At 34.8% G+C, this 21,372-nt stretch overlaps 2 protein-coding genes and 1 pseudogene across 4 annotated transcripts; 2 read left to right on the top strand and 1 right to left on the bottom strand.

Moving 5' to 3' along the window:
* The first annotated feature begins 12,984 nt into the window (after positions 1–12,984).
* LOC110639502 (nudix hydrolase 27, chloroplastic) lies at positions 12,985–15,257 on the top strand. Of its 2 annotated transcripts, none has more exons than XM_021790496.2 (6): positions 12,985–13,217; positions 13,306–13,356; positions 13,735–13,827; positions 13,930–14,024; positions 14,478–14,592; positions 14,670–15,257. In XM_021790496.2, the coding sequence occupies exons 1-6, from the start codon at positions 12,996–12,998 to the stop codon at positions 14,802–14,804; spliced, it is 711 nt and encodes a 236-aa protein (XP_021646188.1). In that variant the 5' UTR covers positions 12,985–12,995; the 3' UTR covers positions 14,805–15,257. The 2 variants fall into 2 exon arrangements, with proteins under 2 accessions (XP_021646188.1, XP_021646187.1); XM_021790495.2 differs by having other exon boundaries at positions 14,667–15,257.
* A 483-nt stretch (positions 15,258–15,740) lies between these two features.
* On the bottom strand, positions 15,741–18,714 carry LOC110639496 (protein CHROMOSOME TRANSMISSION FIDELITY 7). 2 transcript variants are annotated; one of them, XM_058143686.1, is made up of 6 exons: positions 18,336–18,714; positions 17,738–18,008; positions 17,558–17,653; positions 17,345–17,413; positions 16,674–16,999; positions 15,741–16,109 (listed from the first exon to the last, which is right to left on the bottom strand). In XM_058143686.1, exons 1-6 carry the CDS (start codon positions 18,509–18,511, stop codon positions 15,968–15,970), a joined length of 1,080 nt encoding a protein of 359 aa, XP_057999669.1. In that variant the 5' UTR covers positions 18,512–18,714; the 3' UTR covers positions 15,741–15,967. The 2 variants fall into 2 exon arrangements, with proteins under 2 accessions (XP_057999669.1, XP_021646174.2); XM_021790482.2 differs by having other exon boundaries at positions 16,674–17,023; positions 18,336–18,713.
* An 846-nt stretch (positions 18,715–19,560) lies between these two features.
* Positions 19,561–21,372, top strand: LOC110639508 (mediator of RNA polymerase II transcription subunit 27-like; annotated as a pseudogene).

The following is a 21,372-nucleotide window of genomic DNA, read 5'->3' as shown; positions in this document are numbered from 1 at the left end:
TTTTGAAAAGTAATAAATAAAAGTAGATGGAGGTAATAATAATTTGTGGTCCTTAAATGCCGCCATCTAGTCAATTTCGGTTTGAACTGGTCAAAAGCTGTCGATTCATAGTTCACCTAAAGGGTGAACCTAAAATGACCCTAAGATTCTAATTTTTGTTCAATCCAATTTGATTCGGTCCGGTTTAATTCTTGTCGCAAGGGTTTTGCGATCGCCGGACAAATACTCACCGAAGTGGAAAAAGTGAAGAGTCGCCACTTTAATTTTGAGGAAAATTAAATAAAACTATTTGTAAAAATTAAAATCCACTTTGAAAACATAGATTCTAAGTTCGGGGTCCATATATGGGTAGGGAAGGTGTTAGGCACCCCACCTCGTCCGTCAACGAGGGTAAGCAGATTTAATGTTGTGCTCTTTATAAATTGATAATTTAGGGGGTAGAATGATGATGTTAATCCTTTGTATGGATAAGTGAATATTTGATGTTTCACTGTTTTGGGTTGCCTAAGAACACGAGTACATGAGATGACCATTCAGTGAATGGGTGTTGTATAAGGGATTTTTGTTGGGTTAATATGAATGCTGAAGTTGTGATATTCTCAGGGAAATTTTGCTCATAAATATCAGTGCCTTGAGGAGAACTCTCCATCAGGCCTCAACCTAGTATTCGGGATACTTTGGGAAGACCTCTCCTATCGATCCCTTGGTGTATTAAGTACTTAATTCGAGAGCTCATGTAAGAACTCTCCCCTAATCTCTTGGCATATTGTAGTTTGAATTTAAGCTAAGAGAATTCGGGTAAGAACTCTCTCCCGATCTCTTAATGTATTTTGTTAAAATTTCGACGGAGCATTTTGGGTAAGAACTCTCTCCCGATCTCCACATATTTTATTAAGATTTTAGCTGAGAATTCAGGTAAGAACTCTCCCCCGATCTCTACACATTTTATTAAGATTTTGGCCGAGAATTCAGGTACGAACTCTCTCCCGATCTCTTAATGTATTCTGTTAAAATTTCGGCGGAGGATTTTGGGTAAGAACTCTCCCCCGATCTCCACATATTTCATTAATATTTTAGTCGAAAATTCGAGTAAGAACTCTCCTCCGATCTCTATACATTTTATTAAAATTTTGGCTAAGAATTTGGGTAAGAACTCTCCCCCGATCTCTATACATTTTATTAAGATTTTGGCCGAGAATTCGAGTAAAAACTCTCCCCCGATCCCTTAATATGTTGCTGTCGCGACCCAACCTATGGGCCGGACCGGCACTAGGACCTGGGCCAGCCTAAAGCCCCCGAGGCCCGTAGTAAGCCTAACTGTTCATTAACCCAGCTCTAAGGCCCATTTGGGCCCAATATCAAGAAAACAAACGGACAGAGTCCGGCCATAAAATGGACTTACCAACGGGGAGTTTTCGACTCACCCGACCTGTAAACACAATATATAGTCAATTGGGGAGCTCAGCTCACCCTCCACATACTCATCAACATAATAATAAATGGGAGCTCAGCTCCCTCATCCAATCCATCAAACATGCATAGCATATTAAGTTTACAGGTCCCAAAATAATAATTTAGTTTACAGACCCAAATCAAATAATATTTCTAACACATGCAGAAATTCTAAGATTTAACAAGTTTATACAAACAGTAATAATTGACCTGCGAGGGAGAAAAGCAGGTTAACCAAAATAAAATCCTCCTGTAGCCTGAAAAAATATTGAACAGGAGTGAGCGTTCGACTCAGAGAGTAAAATATCAATTTTAACCATAATCTCTATAACTATCTAGAACTAATGCACCCTGTATAGTGAAATGCAACATCAACAACATTTTCACATCATAACATCAAAAAGGTAATTTGGAGCACTCACACACCCTGTAGTATCAATCATAACATATGGGAGCTGATCCCCTATACAGCTCTCTTAAATCCAACCCGGTGCCGTGAATTACTCAAGCTCGGACTTCCACTTAATAACCAAATCGAGGGTCCCAAATAATTACTCAAGCCGTGACTACCCTCGAAGGATCGGTCCCAATGACTACTCAAGCCGTGGATCGCCTGGCCCTATCCATAGTCCACACCACATCACACGCACGCACACTGCTCCAAATTACCACAACAACATCCATGGCACATCAACAGTCATGAATGCAACATAAATCGTGCCTAGAGTTTAACTACATAAATATATGCATATAAGTGATGCATGGGCATGCTTGAACATATAATAATATCGAAATTACAATTAAAATTAATATTCTACTCACAGACTTGACGATGGTCACTGAGGCGAAGGAGGAAGAAGGTCATCGGCTCACCTGACAATTATATTACAATTATTTAATACAATCTGACTCAATTCAAACAAAGAAAAAGACCAATACGTCCTAAGTCGTGCCGAAAATCCGGCAGAGTCTCCCCTATATCTATGACCTACCCAACCTGCAAAAGGGTTCAAAACACACTTCTATATTCACAATCCATATGCCCACAACTCAATCACATCACACAGCCCCTCCTGGGCCCATCAAATCAGTCATCCATCACAATACGCAAAATTTCAATTTAGTCCTTATTATTGATTATTTTTGCAAAAACTACCCAAACAAGCTCTAAAAATTATAAAACTTTGCCCCGCTGTCCTTAGCAATATTACTAAGCTATTGCAAAAAGAATCGTAATTTTCTAAGCTACCACGAATATTTTATGGATTTTTAATCCTATTTAAGCACTAGAAAATTACGAAAAAGCAAGGTTCGGGTTTACCTTTGCCGATTCCGACTTCGGGAACGCGCTCGGGACGTCTGACAATGGGGGGCTAGCCAAAACCTCGGTCAAATTCGAAGACTTTTTTGAAGCAGTCCGTTCGGCGAAATTTGCAGACCCGGTCAACTGTCGAATTTCCTCGAATCGAGGATACCTACACGAAGCTCATAACACGGGGGTTAGCACATAAATTTTTCAGAATTTTCTAAGCTCATTAAATGCTCGGAAAAACACTGCGAAGTTCCGTGGGACCCACCGAAAAACGGTGTCGGAAAAATTCGAAATTTATGTCGTTGCGAAGCTCTCGACAAATGGAGCGTGCTGGTGGCCTCAGTTTTCTCTTGGGATTCACGGTTTTCGAGAAATCAAGCCCAAAAGTCGAAATGGGCTAAAATCTTCCCGAGCAAAAATCGGACAAACCGCTCGATGGATTTCGGCGTTCTTGGTGTCTATGGAAAGCTCTCGCCGAGTAGATGATTTTAGACACAAGACCCAGTCCAATTGGTGGCCGGATCGGCCGGATTTGACCGGGGAAGTCGAAACGGCGCGCGCAGTGCGTTGCGCGTTTTCGGCCGTTTGGGCGGCCGGCCGGATGGGAGGGTCGGCGGCGCCGGGTGAGTCTTTGGCGGTGGTGGCCGGCCGGGAGGAGGAGAGAAAGCGAGAGAAAAGGGAGAGGGACGACGCGCGCGGGGAAGAAAAAGGGAAGAAGGAAAAAGGCCGGTCCGATTCGACCGGTCCGATTCGACCGGTCCGATCCGGTCCGGTTCGATTCGGCCGGTTCGATTCAGAATACAAAATTTTGAATTTTTACTCTGCCTCGGGATCGAAAACGAGGTCCAAAAATTCCGAAAAAAATTTCAGAAAACTCAGAAAAATACATAGACTCCAAATATATTTTTAGTTTTGCCACGTGGTCTTTAAATTAATTTTTAAAAATCATTAAAGTTTATTTTTTCAGAAAATCGAACCCGATTTTTAAAATCCGAAAAATCTCAAAAAAATTCCTAAAATTTAAATAAAATTAAAATACCAAAAATGCTCATAAAATTTAAAATTTTGGGGTGTTACAGTTGCGTTGAAAATTATACTGAGTTCGGGTAAGAACTCTCCCCCGATTTCTTAATGTGTTATGTTTAAAAAAAAATTAGACTGGGTTCGGGTAAGAACTCTCCCCCGATCTCTTAATATGTTGCGTTAAAAATTAGACTAAGTTCGGATAAGAACTCTCCCCCGATCTCTTAATATATTTATTAGAATGGCATTTTATAAGAACTTTGAACTAAGGATTCTGGTAAAAGGTCCTTCATGACCCTTTTTACGAAGTACCAAAGACACGGGAAACCCGTGTAAAGCTTTTCTTAGCCTACGGGACCTTATAACTAGATGGTGGATAAAAGACCAAACTCCTTACCGATTTTCCACATGATCGCTTTATCAGAACTCTTTGATTCGCAACATCCGATCTCTTTTTAGTTGCTCGCCCAGGATCTGAACTTATCTTAATTTCCGATCTATTGCATTATCGCCTGGATTCGTTCCGAGGCCCGATCTCATAACTTATTTATTTGACCTAATCTTGTTTCCAAGCTATTCGACCTTTGCTACACCTATCTTTCTTTATCATTTTTCATTTATTAAGACCTAAAACTTTCATGTTAAAATACTCTTGCCTATATTCTTTAGAGTATTTACAAGTCTCTGATGACTCAAACATCTACTCTTGAAAGGAACGAAAACTAAGAGACGATAAATGGAGTTTACGAATGAATAAAAAAAAGAGGCACAGGAAATAACTACGAGTCTAGATAACCTATTATGAGATTTAGTGTGATTGGATATAAGAGAAACTTTAAAAGAAAACTGGAGAAAACAAACTAAGGATATTCAACAAAATAACAGTTCAGGCGCTTACCTGTGGGAATTTAAGGAGACAGGCGAGCTGACTCTGGTATCCACAAATCTTTGAGAGGTGAAAGCTGAAGGCCGAAGGACTTGAGCTTACCCGAGGTAATAGGAATAGATCGGAACGAAGTTGAGCTCGGAGGGTAATGCGCAGTTACTAGGGCGGTGGGAATGAGGTGGAGTGAAGATGGTTTCACAGGGTAGTGCACAGGAACTAAAAAGGAAAATCTCAAGATTTAGAGCTCCTTTGGATGAAATACTTCGGATCGACTCATTTGAACTGATCAAATGCCATGGCGATCTTCGGGCCGATTACTTCTTTGAAAAAGGCGATCTTATCATAGTGTACAAGGAGCAGCTGAAGGCCGGGCTCCATTTTCCCTTAGATGGATTTTACAAGGCCGTCCTAAAATTTCACTATGTCTCGGTAGCTCAAGTGCATCCGAACTCCTGGCGGACTTTAGTAGCCTTCAGAGGCCTCTGTCCAGCCAAGAGACTGGAGCCCACAGTTAAGGTCTTTGCCGAGCTGCATAGGCTTTTCCGAAGAAAGAATGACGAATTTTGGTTCTTTCAGGCAAAGCCAAACTGCTGGCTTTTCACCAATCTCCCTTCTTCGTTGAAGAATTGGAAGGATCGGTTTTTCATCCTTAGGAGAAAGGATCGAAACGGCTTTGAGGGGATCCCACGTAATTAGAATTATTTAGTCCCCCAACTCCTTAAGAAGCTTTCTTTAAATAAAGACGAAGATGCCATAGTGAAGGAATTAAAAACTCAGGCGGCCACCCATAAATATTCGTGCTTAGATGCAGTGATAGCCGAACTAAAATGGTGGATGATGCGGCTGATCTCTGTCAAAGATTACAAGCTTCAGCTTTCTGACCTCGGTCATGCTACCGGGACAATCTAGATCTCTAGTCTCTCAACCTTAGCGAACTCACTGACTTCTTCTTTTGTGCAGGTATGGCGGGTGGTGATGCTTTCAAAGAGAGCCACAAGCGAAAGAGGGAGGTCTCCCGAAAGGTTCGAGCAATGAAAGAGGCCACTGCCACCGCTACTCAGACACCTCACTAAGACTTGGTAGAAGTATCGAGCTCCCTTCCTTGACCTCAAGAGCAGCCGATCTCAGAAGTAGAGATCGTCGTCTCTCCTCCTCAGCAGATTGAATGTCTGCCTCCTCCGATCTCTTCCAATGTAAAAGGGGAGTCTTCTAGCCCTACTGTTAGAACGCTCTCCTGGGGAGCTCAACTCCTTATCCAATCACTGGAAAGGAATCGTTCCACCAGAGGGAATCTTGGTCTAGCCAAAGTCATGGGCACTTCCATCTGCTTCCAAGAAGATCGGAATCGATTGGCTGAGGAGAGTATTAATGATATTTTAACTCACAATGAGTTTGGGCTTGGAGGCTATTGCAAACCAACACGTGATCAGAGAAAAAGCCCACGTTTTAAGGAAAGAGATTCTTAAGGCGGTCCAGGATGCATCAGCTGCAAAAGGCTCAGCTCTCCTCTGCCAATGATTACATCGTCAAACTGGAAGATCGGGTGAAGTATTGCGAAGAGAGGATAGCTAAAGTAGAGCGGGAACTTGAAGTCTCCCGGGCTGGTCGATCTGCCGATCTCACTTATTTTTCTGAGGAACTTTGGGCGAAGGAGGAGGAGCTCCAAGCAAAGGAGGAGGAGAGTACTATAAAAGAGGCTGGGGCATATATGAACGCCCATAACGATCTCCTGGCCGAACTGAAGAAGCGTTATCCTGAGGAGGACTTCTCCTGCATGGATAAGCTCATCCCAGAGGTTAAAAAGGACAGCGATGAGGAGCCCGAGGGTGAGGAGAGAGAGAGGGATGTAGCTGGGGCGCAGGGCAGAGAAGACCCCCCTCGCTAATTGACTTGTATATATTTTTTTAGAATGAAATGAAATCTTTTATGTTAAATTTCTTGATGAGATCGGAAAACCTTTAAACCAAACTGTCTGAGTACTTAATTGATTGAATGTTGTTGAACATTAAACCTGAGAGCGACTATTAATCAAAATATAAGAGATTGAACGGAACCATGACCAAATACCGGATGGAACTTTAGAATATTAGAATTGCAAAGATTTGACACTGACTTGAACTTTTATGGTCGGAACCATTATTAGACCGGATAAAAACCTTAGCTTCATTTTGAGGAATATCTAGAGAATTCACACAGGAGGCCCGATCACAACATTAGTCAAATGAAATTCTGCAATATTTGTACATAGAGATATTGGAGAATAACAGTAGGCAAGATTGGATGGTCCGGAGACCCAATATTGACTCGAACTCATCTGATAAATACCAGGAGATTGGAAAACAATCTAACTTGAACGTGAGATTGATTTGTTACAAGGACGAGCAATCAGTACATTCGGAAAAGCTACCTGTGATTGGGGATATCGATTGAGAGCGGATAATAAAGTTTCAATTTTAAAAGTTCCTTGCCTTCGAAGGTCGGCCAAAATATAGTGTCTACAATTCTAACAACTTTTTTTCAATTTTTTATTTTCTAAATAAAAAACCCAATATGATGGTTTCAATTTATTCATGGTTCAAGTCAAAACACATATTGGACCCATTCTAGTCTAAACTAGTTCGATTTCGATTATGAACCAACTTATGACTGGGTCTAATGGTCCTCATAGCCTTTTTAATTTTGCAAATCTAAGCCTTACCTAGCTTAGTTCAGTTAACGATGACAATAAGTAGATTACCCACTAAAATTACCTTACTCCAAACTCAAACTCAATTATTATTCTTAATAAAAACTTAGTTAAAATTTATCATAAATTACCTGAACACATCCTACACTTGATTAATCAAGTAACTGAATGCATATCACTTACTTGTTAGATAAGCCCTTCTCTCTCCATATATATACATATATATATATATATTAAAATTAAACTAAGTCAATAATGAGTCCACTCCCATAAAAAAGATGCTAGCTGATTTTGTGCAATTAAATTGATTAACAAGGGATTAGCTTAAATTTTATTTTCAACCGCCATTGTAAAAGAAATGGCATCTCAACAATTGTACGTTCATATTGTGCATATATAATCATTATTACTATTACACATGTAACTGAAGAATAATAAATAACTTAGAGTTGGTCAATTTAGCTTTAACCCACTGATTAAAAATATATTACTAATTTACTCCTTTAGTTTTTTTAAAAAATAAATTAGAGGTTTTTTTTTTTAAATATATTGTATTATCATATACGTTATGATTTGAAATTAATCCAATAAAATTAGTTAATTTTTAAAAATAAATATTTACTGATTTTGTTGTAAAATATTTTTAAATTATTTAAAAATTTTAAATATATCAAATGAATATGAAAAATACAGTTAAAATTATTTTAAAAACTTAATGTTGATATTGAAAGACAAATTTATGAATACCTTTGATTGTAAATAAAATAATATTTAATTTGATTAAATTATATTATTGATATAATTATTACATTTTATATTTTAATTATATTTTATTTCATGTTAATTTAATGATATTGTATTTTTATAGAATCTAAATTAAATTATTCACAAAAATTACAAGGTTTAGGGAAATTAAAAAAAAAAAAAAGCTTAATCAAAACCATCGTTTTGGATATTTTGGGGAATTGAATTTTCCTCGTGAAAGTGAGGTAAATACAAAAAAGGCATAAAAGGAAAGGAGTCCCCAAACAAAGCCTTAGGATAATGATTAATGAACCTATAAGTGGGTCAGGGCCGTATCGCTTGCCTCGTCATTTCAATATCCGCTTTCCCAAGCCGTTTCGCCTTGTCCTTTTAAAGTGAATTCCATAGCTTAGATGCAAGCCATGTTCAGATATGGCCCCTTTTTTTCTTTATTTATAAACCTTAATTTGTAATTTCTAATAGCTTGATAAATTTTAATAATTATTTTTAAATTTAAATAATTATAATATTATAATTTTTTATTTTAAAATATAATATAAAATTTTTTAAAATTTTAAATTTTATATAATAAAATTTATTTGACTTTTAATTATTAATTTTTAATTATAAACTGATATGAATAGTTTCCTTATGATATTTAGTTAATATTTCTCTTTTCTCTTTTATGTAAAATATAAAATTATTCTCTTTATACATAAAAAAATATTTTATCTATAAAGAGAATAATGATTTAATTTATATATGACTTGAAAGAGAAAATAAAAATACTTGACTAAGTTCCATGTTGAAATTGAGCAGGTCAGCATCTAATTAAAAAATTAGTAATCAGATATTAAAGAGATTTTACTGTGTAAAATTTGAAATTTAATGAAATTTTATATTACATTTTTAAGTTGAGGGACTATAATATTATAACTAAATAAATTCAGTGACAATTATTAAAATTTATCTTGCTAGAGCTTAATCTCTTTTTATTTTGTATTGAGTTTCATACAGTATTATTAAATTTCACACGGAGATTAACTAAAAAAAATTGAGTAAATGAATTAATAATTCAATTAATGAATTAATAGTTTAATTAGTAGATCATTAAAAATTAATTAAATATAGTAATTAATAATGTAAATAAATAAATATAATTAATTAAATTTTTATTTTTTAAATGAAATTTTAATATTTATTAAATTATATTTAATAAATTTTAATATTATTTTTCAATTTTATATAAAAGTATTTAAGTAATATAATGTATAAAAATTTATATAGTTGTATAATTGTCTTTTTAATATTTATAAAATATTAAGTAGATGCTAAAAAATAAATATATTGAAATAATAACTCTTAAGTTTATTTAATTGATTTTGATTTTAAAATTTTATTTTATGAGATTTTGAGTGCAATTCTCTATATCAATATTAAAAAAATTTTATTAAATAATTGAATCGATCAAATCAATTAGGTCATACCGGTTCAATTGTCAGGTTGATCGGGTCACAGTGGATCGCTTCTTATCTAATTCAATTATAAACTCAGATTAATTTAAGGATTAGTTTACTAATTCATCGATTCAATCGCCTTGTTTGGTTCATATTTAATAACTATGATTTCAGATAAATAGCCTAAGGCTTTTGAAAAATGTACCAAAAAAAAAATCTTATTTAATATGTATCATCAAGCAAAATTTTCAATAAATTAAGTATTCTATTTCTCTTGTGCAAAGAAAAAAACTTACTTATATGAGATTCGGTAAGTTATACTTCTTTAATTAAGTATAACTTAATTTATTAATTTATCTTTTAATTTTTTATACTTAAAATTATTTTATATTATATTTTTTTATAATTTATAAATAAGTTACTTTTAAAAAAATTAATTTATATATTAAATACATTTATATTATATTTCTCTGAAAATGTATTCTCCCTAGAAAGTACAGTCTTTTAAACTAAATAAGGTTTTAGATATAGCCATGTTTAATTGCAATAAATTTCCTTAGAAAGTGCAAAAACACTCATTTGGAGACTTAATTCGAGTTGAAAACTTAGTGAATACAGTGGAAGGAGAGCTGAAGGATAATATTGCACTTAGAATCTAAGCAAATTCGAAGAGAAATTTCAAGCTCCAGAATTTAACTATGTTATTGCAAGGTGGTTTCACCCATTAAAACTACAACCACAGATGAAAATGAAGAGAGAAAATTCCGCGGCTGTGGAAGGTTTGATATGGATTGAAAGAGATATATTTTTTTTTTTATGGGTAGATGAGTTGCCCTGTAAAAGGTCCAAAAGAATTATTGTTCAACTGAATGAGAAGATTGCAGATTGTGAGGATGAAATTGGTGACTGTCGAACTTTGGAGATTGAATTGTTGGCAGAGATTAAGGACAATCAAAGGAAAATTATTTGTTTGGAGAATGATTGTAAAATTGTATTCGATCAATCGATGCTTTTGCTTGCCCAACAGAAGCAATTTAATTCCTATAGATTTTCATGGACAGTGAGAACCTTTTTTATTGGTTTAAGTTTAGTGCATATCTTATTTTGAGTGAAGAATTATTGCAATGTGAAGTACACCAGAATTCTTATAAACTTACAATTTGGGAGTAATCATTTTTTCATTCTAAAGGATGGTAAGAATATATTATTTTTATTCTCATTATTTTACTTTTTAATTTTAATTGATAATTATGTTTAAGTTTAAAATTAACTTAATTTTTTTATTGATTACATATAGTTTAGTGGCCATGTTAGCACAAATTTAATAAAATCATTAGTGCTACGCTACCCGGTACTAATTTAACAAAAATAAAATTATAATTTTTTATGTGTTAAAATGTGAAATCACATATATTTTTTTTATTTTTCCTTTTATTATATATTACTAACTATTTTATTATTAAAATATATAAATAAAAATTAAATATTTCAAAGTAATACAATACTTAAATATGCTTAAAATATATTTAAAATTATAATAAATAACATTTATTTAAAAAATTAATAATCATTATTTATCAACATTCAATTACGGATAAAGAGGCATTAATAATAATTTTAATTATAAATTTTTTAAATAATAATTAATTTATTAATATTTTTTTATTTAATATGTATTTAAAAATAAAACTTATTAACTGTAAATAATTTAATAATAATTTTAATTATATGTTTTTAAATTATATAAAAATAAAAGTAAACATAAATTTAGTCATCCAATGATAGGTGATGGGAGCGAGTAACGAGTTGAGCGGGCAAATGTTACATAACAACCGCTTATTTTGGAAAGCTCAATAAGCAGGCAGGGCCGATGGCCCGCACCAAGAAAAAGAATTATGCATAAACAGCAGCACTTCACTGCCAACTTTTCCAGTTGAAAAGAAAACAAAAACAGAACAAAGATACAAGAAATAGTTCTTCTCATTTCTTATCTTCAATCAAGCATCAACTATGCCTTTGCTTTGATGCCAATTAGCAAAAACTTGAAAGCTTAACTAAAAAGCACCTACCCATTATTTTATTATTCCTTTCACCCAAAACCCACTCTTATTTTCTTCAAATAGAAGCCAGATACCCAAAAATCTCAAACCATATCTCCATCCAACAAGTCACAATCACAATCACAATCACAATTCAAAAACTTCTATACCCTTTTCTACCCAATTGTGTTTCTTGTATCACCCAAAACACAATCCAAAAGCCCTACACTTCTTTAGTGTACTAAATGTCCCTCTTCTTATATACCCCATATACCCATATACTGTATTGGTATATATAACCCTAAATTATAAGGACAGTCATATACGTATAGTAAGGTATACCATACGGCCCTCCTCTTGTATTCTTCCTGCTGTGCACAGATGAGAAATGGGAAAACTCCTCGATTAAAATGCCGACGCTGCACTATCATCCTCAATTAGATCCTTTAACGGGACGGGCAATCGGACCCGCCGGTGACCTGAACCCGAAAGTAACAGTATCATAAACACACCAGTGGAACCCAACATCTCTGCCCATCTCCTTAGCCCTTAAGCATTCCTCGCAAACTACTGTTCTATTCGATCTCTCTGCTCCCAAGTTCGGCCCTCCTTCGAACCCCAAATCCATATTCATCAAGTACCAGTACCGCTCTTTCTGCATCTGTAGTTCCTTTACCCGACTTTCGTACCCAGACCGACCCAAGTCCAGGGCAGAAAACCCAGTACTGTTTATTGCAATAGTGTTACCGTCTCGTCTCAAAAGCATCAGATTAGCAGGTGGATCGAAACGGTTCTGCATAATTTCGGCCACCTCGCGGCTTTTCCGCCTCCTCTCTCGCCTCGATCGCTTGAGAACCACGAGAAAGAAGCAATCCTTCTCATAAGAAACCGCCGTGAAATCGATCTTTCCGGTGACGGGGATTCTTGAGCCACGCCTCTTGCGGTCCGCGAGATAAATAGAGAACTGGTGAGGAGAGAGACCGAGTTTCTCAACGATAATCGATTGGAAAACTTTGAAATTCAAAGAAGGGGAAACGACGACGTCACCAAGGCTGGTCTCCTGTTCGCCGTCGAAGAACACAACCGGAAACGACGCTCCCTTGGCCTCCATCATCATTGGCTAAATAACGTCAAGAGATTGGGTGAGTTTAAGGGTTTGAGGGCATGAAAGCGAAGAGGATTAGCTGGCAAAGTATCAGAGAAGAGGGTTTATATATATAAATGGCGGGTTTAGGCGAAAGGGGATGAAACGGTAAATGTAGAGAGGCGGTTAGGGTATTTTCGGAATAAAAAAATTAGTAACCAGAGAGCGTGAGAGGAAACCAGGCGGTTTCGGTACATTTACTGACTTGGTGACCAAGTAAGTTACGGGAAACTGCAAAAACGACGCGTAGCGATGGGTTTGTGTGAGTTCCTACCAAATCCCCAAGCATATCGCTTCTCTGGTCGAAATTGCCCTCCAAAGTTTGGCAAATTTGCGAGCGTGCCACTTTTGACGTGGAAGAATAAACGCCGGAAAGTGGCTGCTTCGTTGTCTCTAACAGCCTTATCAATGGAAACGCCTCCTCAAGGGTACAGAAGGAATGTTGGGATTTGTCTCGTTAATCCCTCCAAAAAGGTTAGAACTTCAGCGAAATTTTTGTGTTTATATAAAGATAATTGTTATTAAGGTTGCTAAATAGACGAATTTTGAACTTGATTTGTAGATCTTTGCTGCTTCGAGGATTAACATACCGGACACATGGCAAATGCCTCAGGTAGATTCAGTTCTTTCCTGGGCTTTTGTTCTTTAGTTGTTTTTTAATCTCAATTTTAGCTTAATTTGATTTGATGGGAAATTCAATGGAGTTTTGAAGAATTCAATTGGAGTTCTGTCTGATTAAAGGATTTGCTTGTTAATTTGAATTTTTTCTTTTTTTGGTTGAGTTGTTTGTTGGTGAAAAGATTGAGTGAGCTTTATGGTGCTGCTTGGCTTGCTTAATGCAGTAATGCGTAGTGAATTGGTGCTCTTAACATTTTGGCACTGGCCATTATAATTTTGAGACTAAATACCTGCAAGACGCTGTTTTTTAGTTAATTTTAGAATAAACCAAAAGGATTTGTATTACAATTGCTTGGGAGCTTGTGTTTTACAGGGTGGCGCTGATGAAGGTGAGGACCTTAGGAATGCAGCGATGAGAGAATTAAGGGAAGAAACAGGTGTTACTTCAACTGAGTTTCTTGCAGAGGTGGGTTGTTTTTGTTAAATGTTAATTATCTTGCTGCTACTCTTTAGGGCCATTTATCAATTGGAATGATATGTTATATTGCATATATCTCTGGCTATTTAGGCTCCATACTGGCTGACTTATGACTTCCCACTCCAAGTTAGAGAGAGACTTAATCGTCGGTGGGGTACAAACTATAAAGGTCAAGCACAGAAGTGGTAAGCACATTCTCTCTCAAAAGCAATTAGATGGACTGTATATTGCAGTGTGTTGGAGCTAATTGCGTCGATTACGATATTGTTACTTATAATACCTGACATTAACTCAAGCTGCTGTTATTGGCTTACTTATGGTCACTGTCTTTTGCCTCTGTTAATTACTAAATGGTTGTAATGGTTTCTGTAGGAATCCTTTGTTATTATTCAGGATGGTATATTTTGTTGCCTGATTTGGTGTTTATCTTCTGTTTTAGCTCGTCTACTTGTTATTAGCAGGATTATTTTGTTTTCTGCTTTACAAATTGACTCTCTTTATTATTAAAATTTGTGTACTTTCTTTGTGATTCACCCTGCTCAACAATTACTCGTCAGGAGGCTTTACTATAGGCACCTTTGCCTTCGTGTTCTGAACATTGCCCTCATGTTCATGAAATCAAAATTTGTGAAAAACAGGTTTCTTTTTAAGTTTACTGGGAAGGAGGAAGAGATCAACCTATTGGGAGATGGTTCCGAAAAGCCAGAATTCAAGGACTGGTCATGGATGTTACCAGAACGAGTGGTGGAGCTTGTGAGTAAACCTTAATGCGTGAACATGAATTGGAATTCTGTTTTTGAAGGTTGTAATTATTTTGTTTCCTGAAGCAGGCAGTGGATTTCAAGAAGCCTGTATATGAACAAGTTATGAAGGTGTTTAGTCCATATCTTCAGGAAGATGTAGATGAACAACTGCACAAAAAGGAAACTGATACCGAAGTTCTTATGGAGTTCCCTCCAGCTTGAAATGTTAATTCGGAAGTCTCATTGATATGAAGAAGCTATTTCTGGTGCTATGCCAGGTTTTGTCTTGAAATTAACCACATCTATAAGAATAATAATCTTCAGTTAGTGGTCTTCATTTGCAAGTGAATGAAGTCCATCGCATTCAAAGGCTTTCCTGCAAAAACACTGTCAAAACGTGTTTTTCCTTTATTGGTTAGCTGCTCCAACCTAAAGACATTATTTATTCACTGAGAAGTGACATTTGTTTTTGTGGATTATTAAAGATTAAAAAGAACTCAAACATTTACTTAAAAATTTTCATATGTATATGCTTATATTTTACATTGGTGTCTATTGTAGTCAAATGGTGAAGAGAAAGGGTTTTGTGTGAATTCCTAAAATAATAAATTTTTACACTCCCATGTCATAAATTTATATGTGAAATTTATGTAATAAAGTATATTATTTTAGCAATTTGAAAATTTTAGTGTATGTCTTTTCAAGGCTTGATTATAAATGACATCAATGTATATAAAATGTTGTTAATATAACAATTGATGAAATTAAAGACTTGCCAAAAATGTTAATTTGAGCAAATGAATAATTTTCAAATTTGGATATATTTATCTAATTTTTTTTAATTGGCTAAATCAACTCATTATAATATTTTAAATATTTATTAATTATTTTAATAGTTATTATCTGTTTTTCCATTTGCCAGGATAACTTCCCCAAAAGCCTAAGCTTTCAAAATTGGAAAAAAAAATTATTTTATTTTTTCTAGCAAATAAAACATCACAATTTCACCCCATTTTCATTAGGAAACAAAAGAGAGCTAAGAAAAATGCTCTCTTCACCTTCTTTCTAAGCCAATTATTTCATACATAATTTTAACAGTGTAGAAATATCTTTGTAGCAAATGCATATGTAGATGAAATTGATCCAAAAGTCTTTCAATAATGAAAACAAAACACCATCATTCTTCATCATTATAAAAAAATTCATGACAATCAAATCAAAAATCCCCAATAAATAAATAAAAATAATCGGGTAAAGAGTTGAGATGAATCGTTGATATTAGAGTTCCTGACTGCTTGCTTGTGAAATATTTTAAAATCTAACTGCTAGCGATTCAAAAGTATAATTAGAAACTGCAACCCGCCATAATTACAGTGCCATAGCATTTAACCGTGCATAGCATTAGGCTTGTAAACCATGAATGATGTGGTGCCAGTGTAACTGGATGCCAATGCCTTTCCAACTGTAGTTGGTGGGGAAAATGCTATCTGAGATCGTTGGAGAGTAAATCCTACGCAAAAGCTTCTCCTGCATTGAAAGAAGAAACAAGTGAACCAACCACCCCATGTGCAAAACCAAATTGCAAGACTAGAACAGTTTTCTAATCCAACCGAAGGATTGCTCAAATTCACAAGATAATGGATATGGATTCAATTCCCTCAACCATTTCAAGAATTTAGTTTTTTTTATTATAAAGTAGAAAGTGCTAAACAATCAAAAAGCTCATATGAACTACAATTAGCTGCTGCTGGATTTAACAAAACTTTAACCACTAGTGGGCTCATAAATCAATTTCACAAGTTGAGAGCTGAAATTTGTGGCCTACCCTCTTAAGAATTTGCGATGATATCAAATTACCTGATCTAGTTTCTTCTTAGCTCATATCAGCAGGAATAATATATGGGGCAAAAAGAACTACAAATGGATGACAGTTTTACTAATATATGGGGCAAAAAGAACTACAAATGGATGACAGTTTTACTAATTAGGCATGTATTGTATGTGGGAGAGTAATCATAACACCTAAGTCATTTAACCAATGAACAGAATCATAGTTGGCCAGAACTATAATATTAGTTGAAGGTTCCTAACCTCACAGCATCCAGTAACTGGCTGGCAATGCCTTTTCTTCTGTTAGAGGGAGTGACCCAGATTGCTCTGATACCACAAATAGCAGGTGCAGCTTTCTCTTCACAGATAATAGCTCCATTGTTGTTCCCATCCAACACCTCAAGAAAATTAACAGAGGGGACTTTCTTTGTGGTTTCTTTCTGCAAGATGATTTCCCCAAATCGAAGAGTGGTTGAATTCAATTTTGAATCCTTTGTAGTAGCACCATCAGATCTTCTATCCACTAAACATGGAATGATTTTGAATGCTTCTTCTATTGGTTCAGCAACCAGACAACCAGCAACCCTCTGGGAAGAGATGAATAGATATACCTGCATAAATACGGGTGAGAGATTCCAGGATGTATGGAATCAAGATTTGTTCTACTTTCAATACACAGTAAAAAGATGGGGAGAAAAGTTGTCAAAACCTAAATGAGCAAAGCTAGAAAGAAAATTTATCTAACACATGCAGAGAAAGTATTTGTATTACAAACCAAAACCATATAATAACACTTGAGATTGCAATTAGAATATATTCCAAACACTTGGAGATATTCAAATGAAAATTCTAATTCAAAGCATTATGAAATTTTAATGAATTAAAAGCTTACAAATTGACTAAAATTTGACAATTCTCAAGAAACTTCTTGCCTTACAGAGCTTATGAAAAATCCATCCACCTCCAAGCTCAATTTCCATCAGCTTTACAATCTCCTGTACCTGCCAAAATGAATAATATAAGAATTAAGACATAGACCGTACAGGTTTCTGAACTGAAAAATCCAGGTATCAGGTACGTAGAAATTAATTCGCTTCAGCTTCACTGCAAACCCAATTCATAAACCTGAAAGACCAAGCGCAAACCTTTTTTCTCTGAGCAGGCGGGTCACCATTTAACACCAAAACAATGCTTCCCCCATGAGAACAAGGCATATGAACTACCCTTTCCTTCCGGCAACACTATGAAATCCACATGAAAATAAAAAAAATCATCAAAATAGATCAGATAAAACCCATTGACCATGAAAGTGCCTAGAAATATACCTTGTATTGAACTCCAAAAGTGTAATTCCTGTGAAAGGTTTTATGGTTCTTCTCATCCCCTTCTTCCCCAGGAGCATATTTAACCCCACATGTGGAACATGTACGGAGATTGAAATCAGATTGACCCAAGTCCAAATGCAACTGTGCGTAACTCTTCTTGTTGAGCACTTTCCCAGAACTCGTCGATTCTGGTTTCATACATGGATCCTTCAAAATGGGTATTGTCAATACATCACTTACTGGTCTTCTATTGGCTTCAACGCTCTTATCCCTAGCCAAAAACCCAATTTAACAATTAAACAGGAAGCCATTTAGTATATAAAATAATCCATGCTATGAAAAACCGTATAATTCCATTGCTTGTCCATGTTTCTTGGCAGAATCTGAAGAAGGAATATTAAAATATTGATTATTTCTTGATGGAATAAAAATTCTTTCCTTTTCATAAGTTTTCTTATCAACCAAACATAAATCAGAAAGAACCTAATCGGAATATACATCAAATCACAAAAATAATAATAATAAAGGACAACAACCTCCCAATTAAAACCCATCAAAAGAAAGATAAGAACAATATTAACACGAAGAAAATTCATACCCATCATGTGATTTTGGAGCTCTACGCTTGTAAGTATTGACAAACTGGTGCTCAGCATTCTCCCAAAGTGCCAATTCATGGTCATCGTCCTCTAAACCCAAAGGCAGGCACTGGTCAGATTTTATAGAAGAAGACGATGACGATGGCTTGAAGAAGGAACTTATTTTGGACTGCATTTAATCATTGATTCCTATCTGAAAGAGAGATGAGATACCAATTTAAGAATTTGATTTCCCGCCAATTTACTTGCTTTCAACAGATTGAAAAGTAGGAGCTGCAAAGTTTTCTTTTCAAACCTGCACCCACTACCCATTACCTAACCCACCATCATGTATTACCTTTTGTTTTTGTTTGGAATAGAAGACGGAGGAGGGAAAGGAAAAGAAATTTATTCTCTCACTCATCAAATGGAGGCATTGTTTTGAAAATCGGATCGGACCGACGGATCAATTTAATTGGAAATCGGAAATTGGAAATCAGAAACCAGTTTAACTTTAACTCATGGTTTAGAGTTTAGTCTCAATTAATTGTAGGGATGACGACGGATAAATTACTCATAAAAATTATTTTATTTAAATTTAAATTTAATTAATATTATTAAAATTCAAATATATTTTAATATTAAAATTTATTTTTAGTTATTTAAATTTATTTATTACTATTTGAAAAATAATTAAATTTATTTAATTTTATATATTTTAATTAAAAATTTACATAAAAATTATTTTTATTAATAATTTATATTTTAAAATTTAATAATTTCATAAAATATTTTAATTTTATTTTATATAAAATAAAATATATAAAAATTTAGAAATATTATTATAAAAAAATATATTTTATATTTAATTAAATATTTATATAAATGAGTTCAAGTAACAGATACACAATATATAAAATTTAAATCCGATCTAAACCTACTACAGCTATTAAATTTCAAATCCGAATCCATCCCGACTCTAATTATATACTACTTAAACCCTTACTATTAGGGTTTAGTCGGAAAAATACTCGTAAAAATATAATTTATTGTCATCCCTAATCAAGTATAAGATATTATTTGGTAGAACTCGAATCCGATTGAATTTTATATTTTATGCATTTGGTTTGAATACAAATTAAAATTTAATTCTATACATTCAATTTTATAAAATTGATTACAACTAAAATTAATTTATATTAAAGTTGATAAAATTTGAAACAAATTTGCAAAGGGTACTCTGCCATGCGTCAACACCTCCGAGACCTTCACGCCATTGGTATGTTTGCCAAATTTCAAGGGATTAGGTTTGTATGGTCAAATGGCAAATAAGGATGATAATGCAAATATTTCACACTGTTATGTGAAATTTGAAATTGATAGAATATATATATATATATTTTTTTTGCAATTCAGTGAAGCAACTGGAGAAAAAGCATACTGTTTTCCGGGCTGTGCTTGATCTTAGTTAAGTGCATGCCTGTGTGTGTTTTTTCAACTTCCGATTGATATTAAGGTACTATTATTCTTGAATTTTGAATCTTGTTAATTTTGTTACGGGGGCAGCTAGAAGAATCTGGGGTTCTCAACGATTCTCTAAGGTCGTGAAGCAATTCTTGGGGTTTGCACATGCCGTTGGTGTGTCCAGATGGTGCAGTCGTTGCATATGCTTGGACAAGGTAACTTGCAGGCCTGGCTGGCGCATCAGCAGTTGATAGAATTAGGTTGGTTTGGAGATCTTTGATATTGTTATGGCAAATGCCTGTACCACTTTGATTCTAGTGCAGTGTTGCATAATTTGACCCATGGGCATATAATAGCTCTTAATTTACAAGTTAGCTCTTAGGCATTCACAGATCAGAAATGGCGATTCTTTCCTCATCTCGATGATGGAATAGAGGGTCAAAGTACTGAAGCAGCATCAAAGAAGCACTGTAGTTCCCAAGTGCTATCAGCAACTCTTCAAGAAGACCTTAGTGATTGCAAAAACATTATCAGATGTTTTAATGCATTTGGTAAAAGAAGTGCCAAATTTGGAAGTTTTCTCTTTGGTTGAAAAGAGCTTCTTCACTGCCAAATTCAATAAATGAAAGTCCTGTTGAAAGATCAAACGAGCATACTTTTCATATTTCAAATAAACCAAGAACAGGATCAAAAGGTGCTGTTGCCTCTGATAAGGCTGCTGTAATTGAACTGTTGTTTCCTTCTATCTTCAGACCTATTCTGTCATTGCATTTGCATTCAGCTGGTTATATTGACCCAGATGCACTAGCTTTCTTTTCACCAGCTAAGGTAATTTTGTTGCAATGGCACTGCAACATTTTCTTGGGATTGGTAGTGAAACAGCTCTGTATTTTCTTTTGGTATGGCCCTGAATTTATGGATTTTGGTGTTCTTTAATTGTTCATATTTTCATAAGGTAAATATGATCTTCAGGACATTCATATTTTTCTCTTGATGCTTTTCTTCTCTCTTTCTTTTTTGAAGCCCTGGATCTGCAGCTACCAAACATCATTTACCAAAGTTTGCAGCTACAAGTTAGTTCTTTCAACTTTATGTGTTTATTTAATTTCTTTGGTTCATGAAATCTTTAGTTGTTGATGCAGTATGTGGGGGCGGCTACTGGCAATGGACTGAGAATCATCATTATTTCTACCTCAAGTTCATCGGCCTTATCTGCATTTTTCTCCGCTAAAAGTTTCATCCACTCCCCCCATTTCCTCAACCAAGGAACATTTTCCAGGAGCTTATCATATTGGTTGCTTTTCAGAAGATTTGCAGGGTCAAGTAAATGTCAAATTTTTATGTCAATCATGATGTAAGATTTCTTGTTCTATAAATTAAATTAAAATAATATTACTAATTAATTAAATTAGATAGATGTATTATTAAAAATTATTAAAAAAACAAATCAAGTCTATGGGCTAATTTAATTAATTGTGGTAGCTTTCTTCAATTAGTTAAGCTTTTGGCATCTTATAATGAACAGGTCGGTGTAGTTATTTTGGAAAATTCTTCCACTTTTATATTGTGTCTCTCTCCTACTCTCTCATTTTT

Source organism: Hevea brasiliensis, chromosome 3 (genome assembly GCF_030052815.1).
Source record: "Hevea brasiliensis isolate MT/VB/25A 57/8 chromosome 3, ASM3005281v1, whole genome shotgun sequence".
NCBI classification, from domain to species: Eukaryota; Viridiplantae; Streptophyta; class Magnoliopsida; order Malpighiales; family Euphorbiaceae; genus Hevea; species Hevea brasiliensis.
The sequence above is the reverse complement of the archived record's forward strand: the minus strand, read 5'-3'. Positions and strand labels throughout refer to the sequence as shown.

Excerpts from the sequence above, each read along its gene's own strand:
- LOC110639496 (XM_021790482.2), bottom strand. The coding sequence starts at position 18,511 with ATGCAGTCCAAAATAAGTTCCTTCTTCAAGCCATCGTCATCGTCTTCT. Across the intron at positions 17,414-17,557 it reads CGCCTGCTCAGAGAAAAAAG|GTACAGGAGATTGTAAAGCT; the intron begins GTTTGCGCTTGG and ends TCATTTTGGCAG. Across the intron at positions 16,110-16,673 it reads CAGTTACTGGATGCTGTGAG|GAGAAGCTTTTGCGTAGGAT; the intron begins GTTAGGAACCTT and ends CTTTCAATGCAG.
- LOC110639502 (XM_021790495.2), top strand. The coding sequence starts at position 12,996 with ATGGGTTTGTGTGAGTTCCTACCAAATCCCCAAGCATATCGCTTCTCT. Across the intron at positions 13,828-13,929 it reads CAACTGAGTTTCTTGCAGAG|GCTCCATACTGGCTGACTTA; the intron begins GTGGGTTGTTTT and ends CTGGCTATTTAG. Across the intron at positions 14,593-14,666 it reads CAGAACGAGTGGTGGAGCTT|CAGGCAGTGGATTTCAAGAA; the intron begins GTGAGTAAACCT and ends TGTTTCCTGAAG.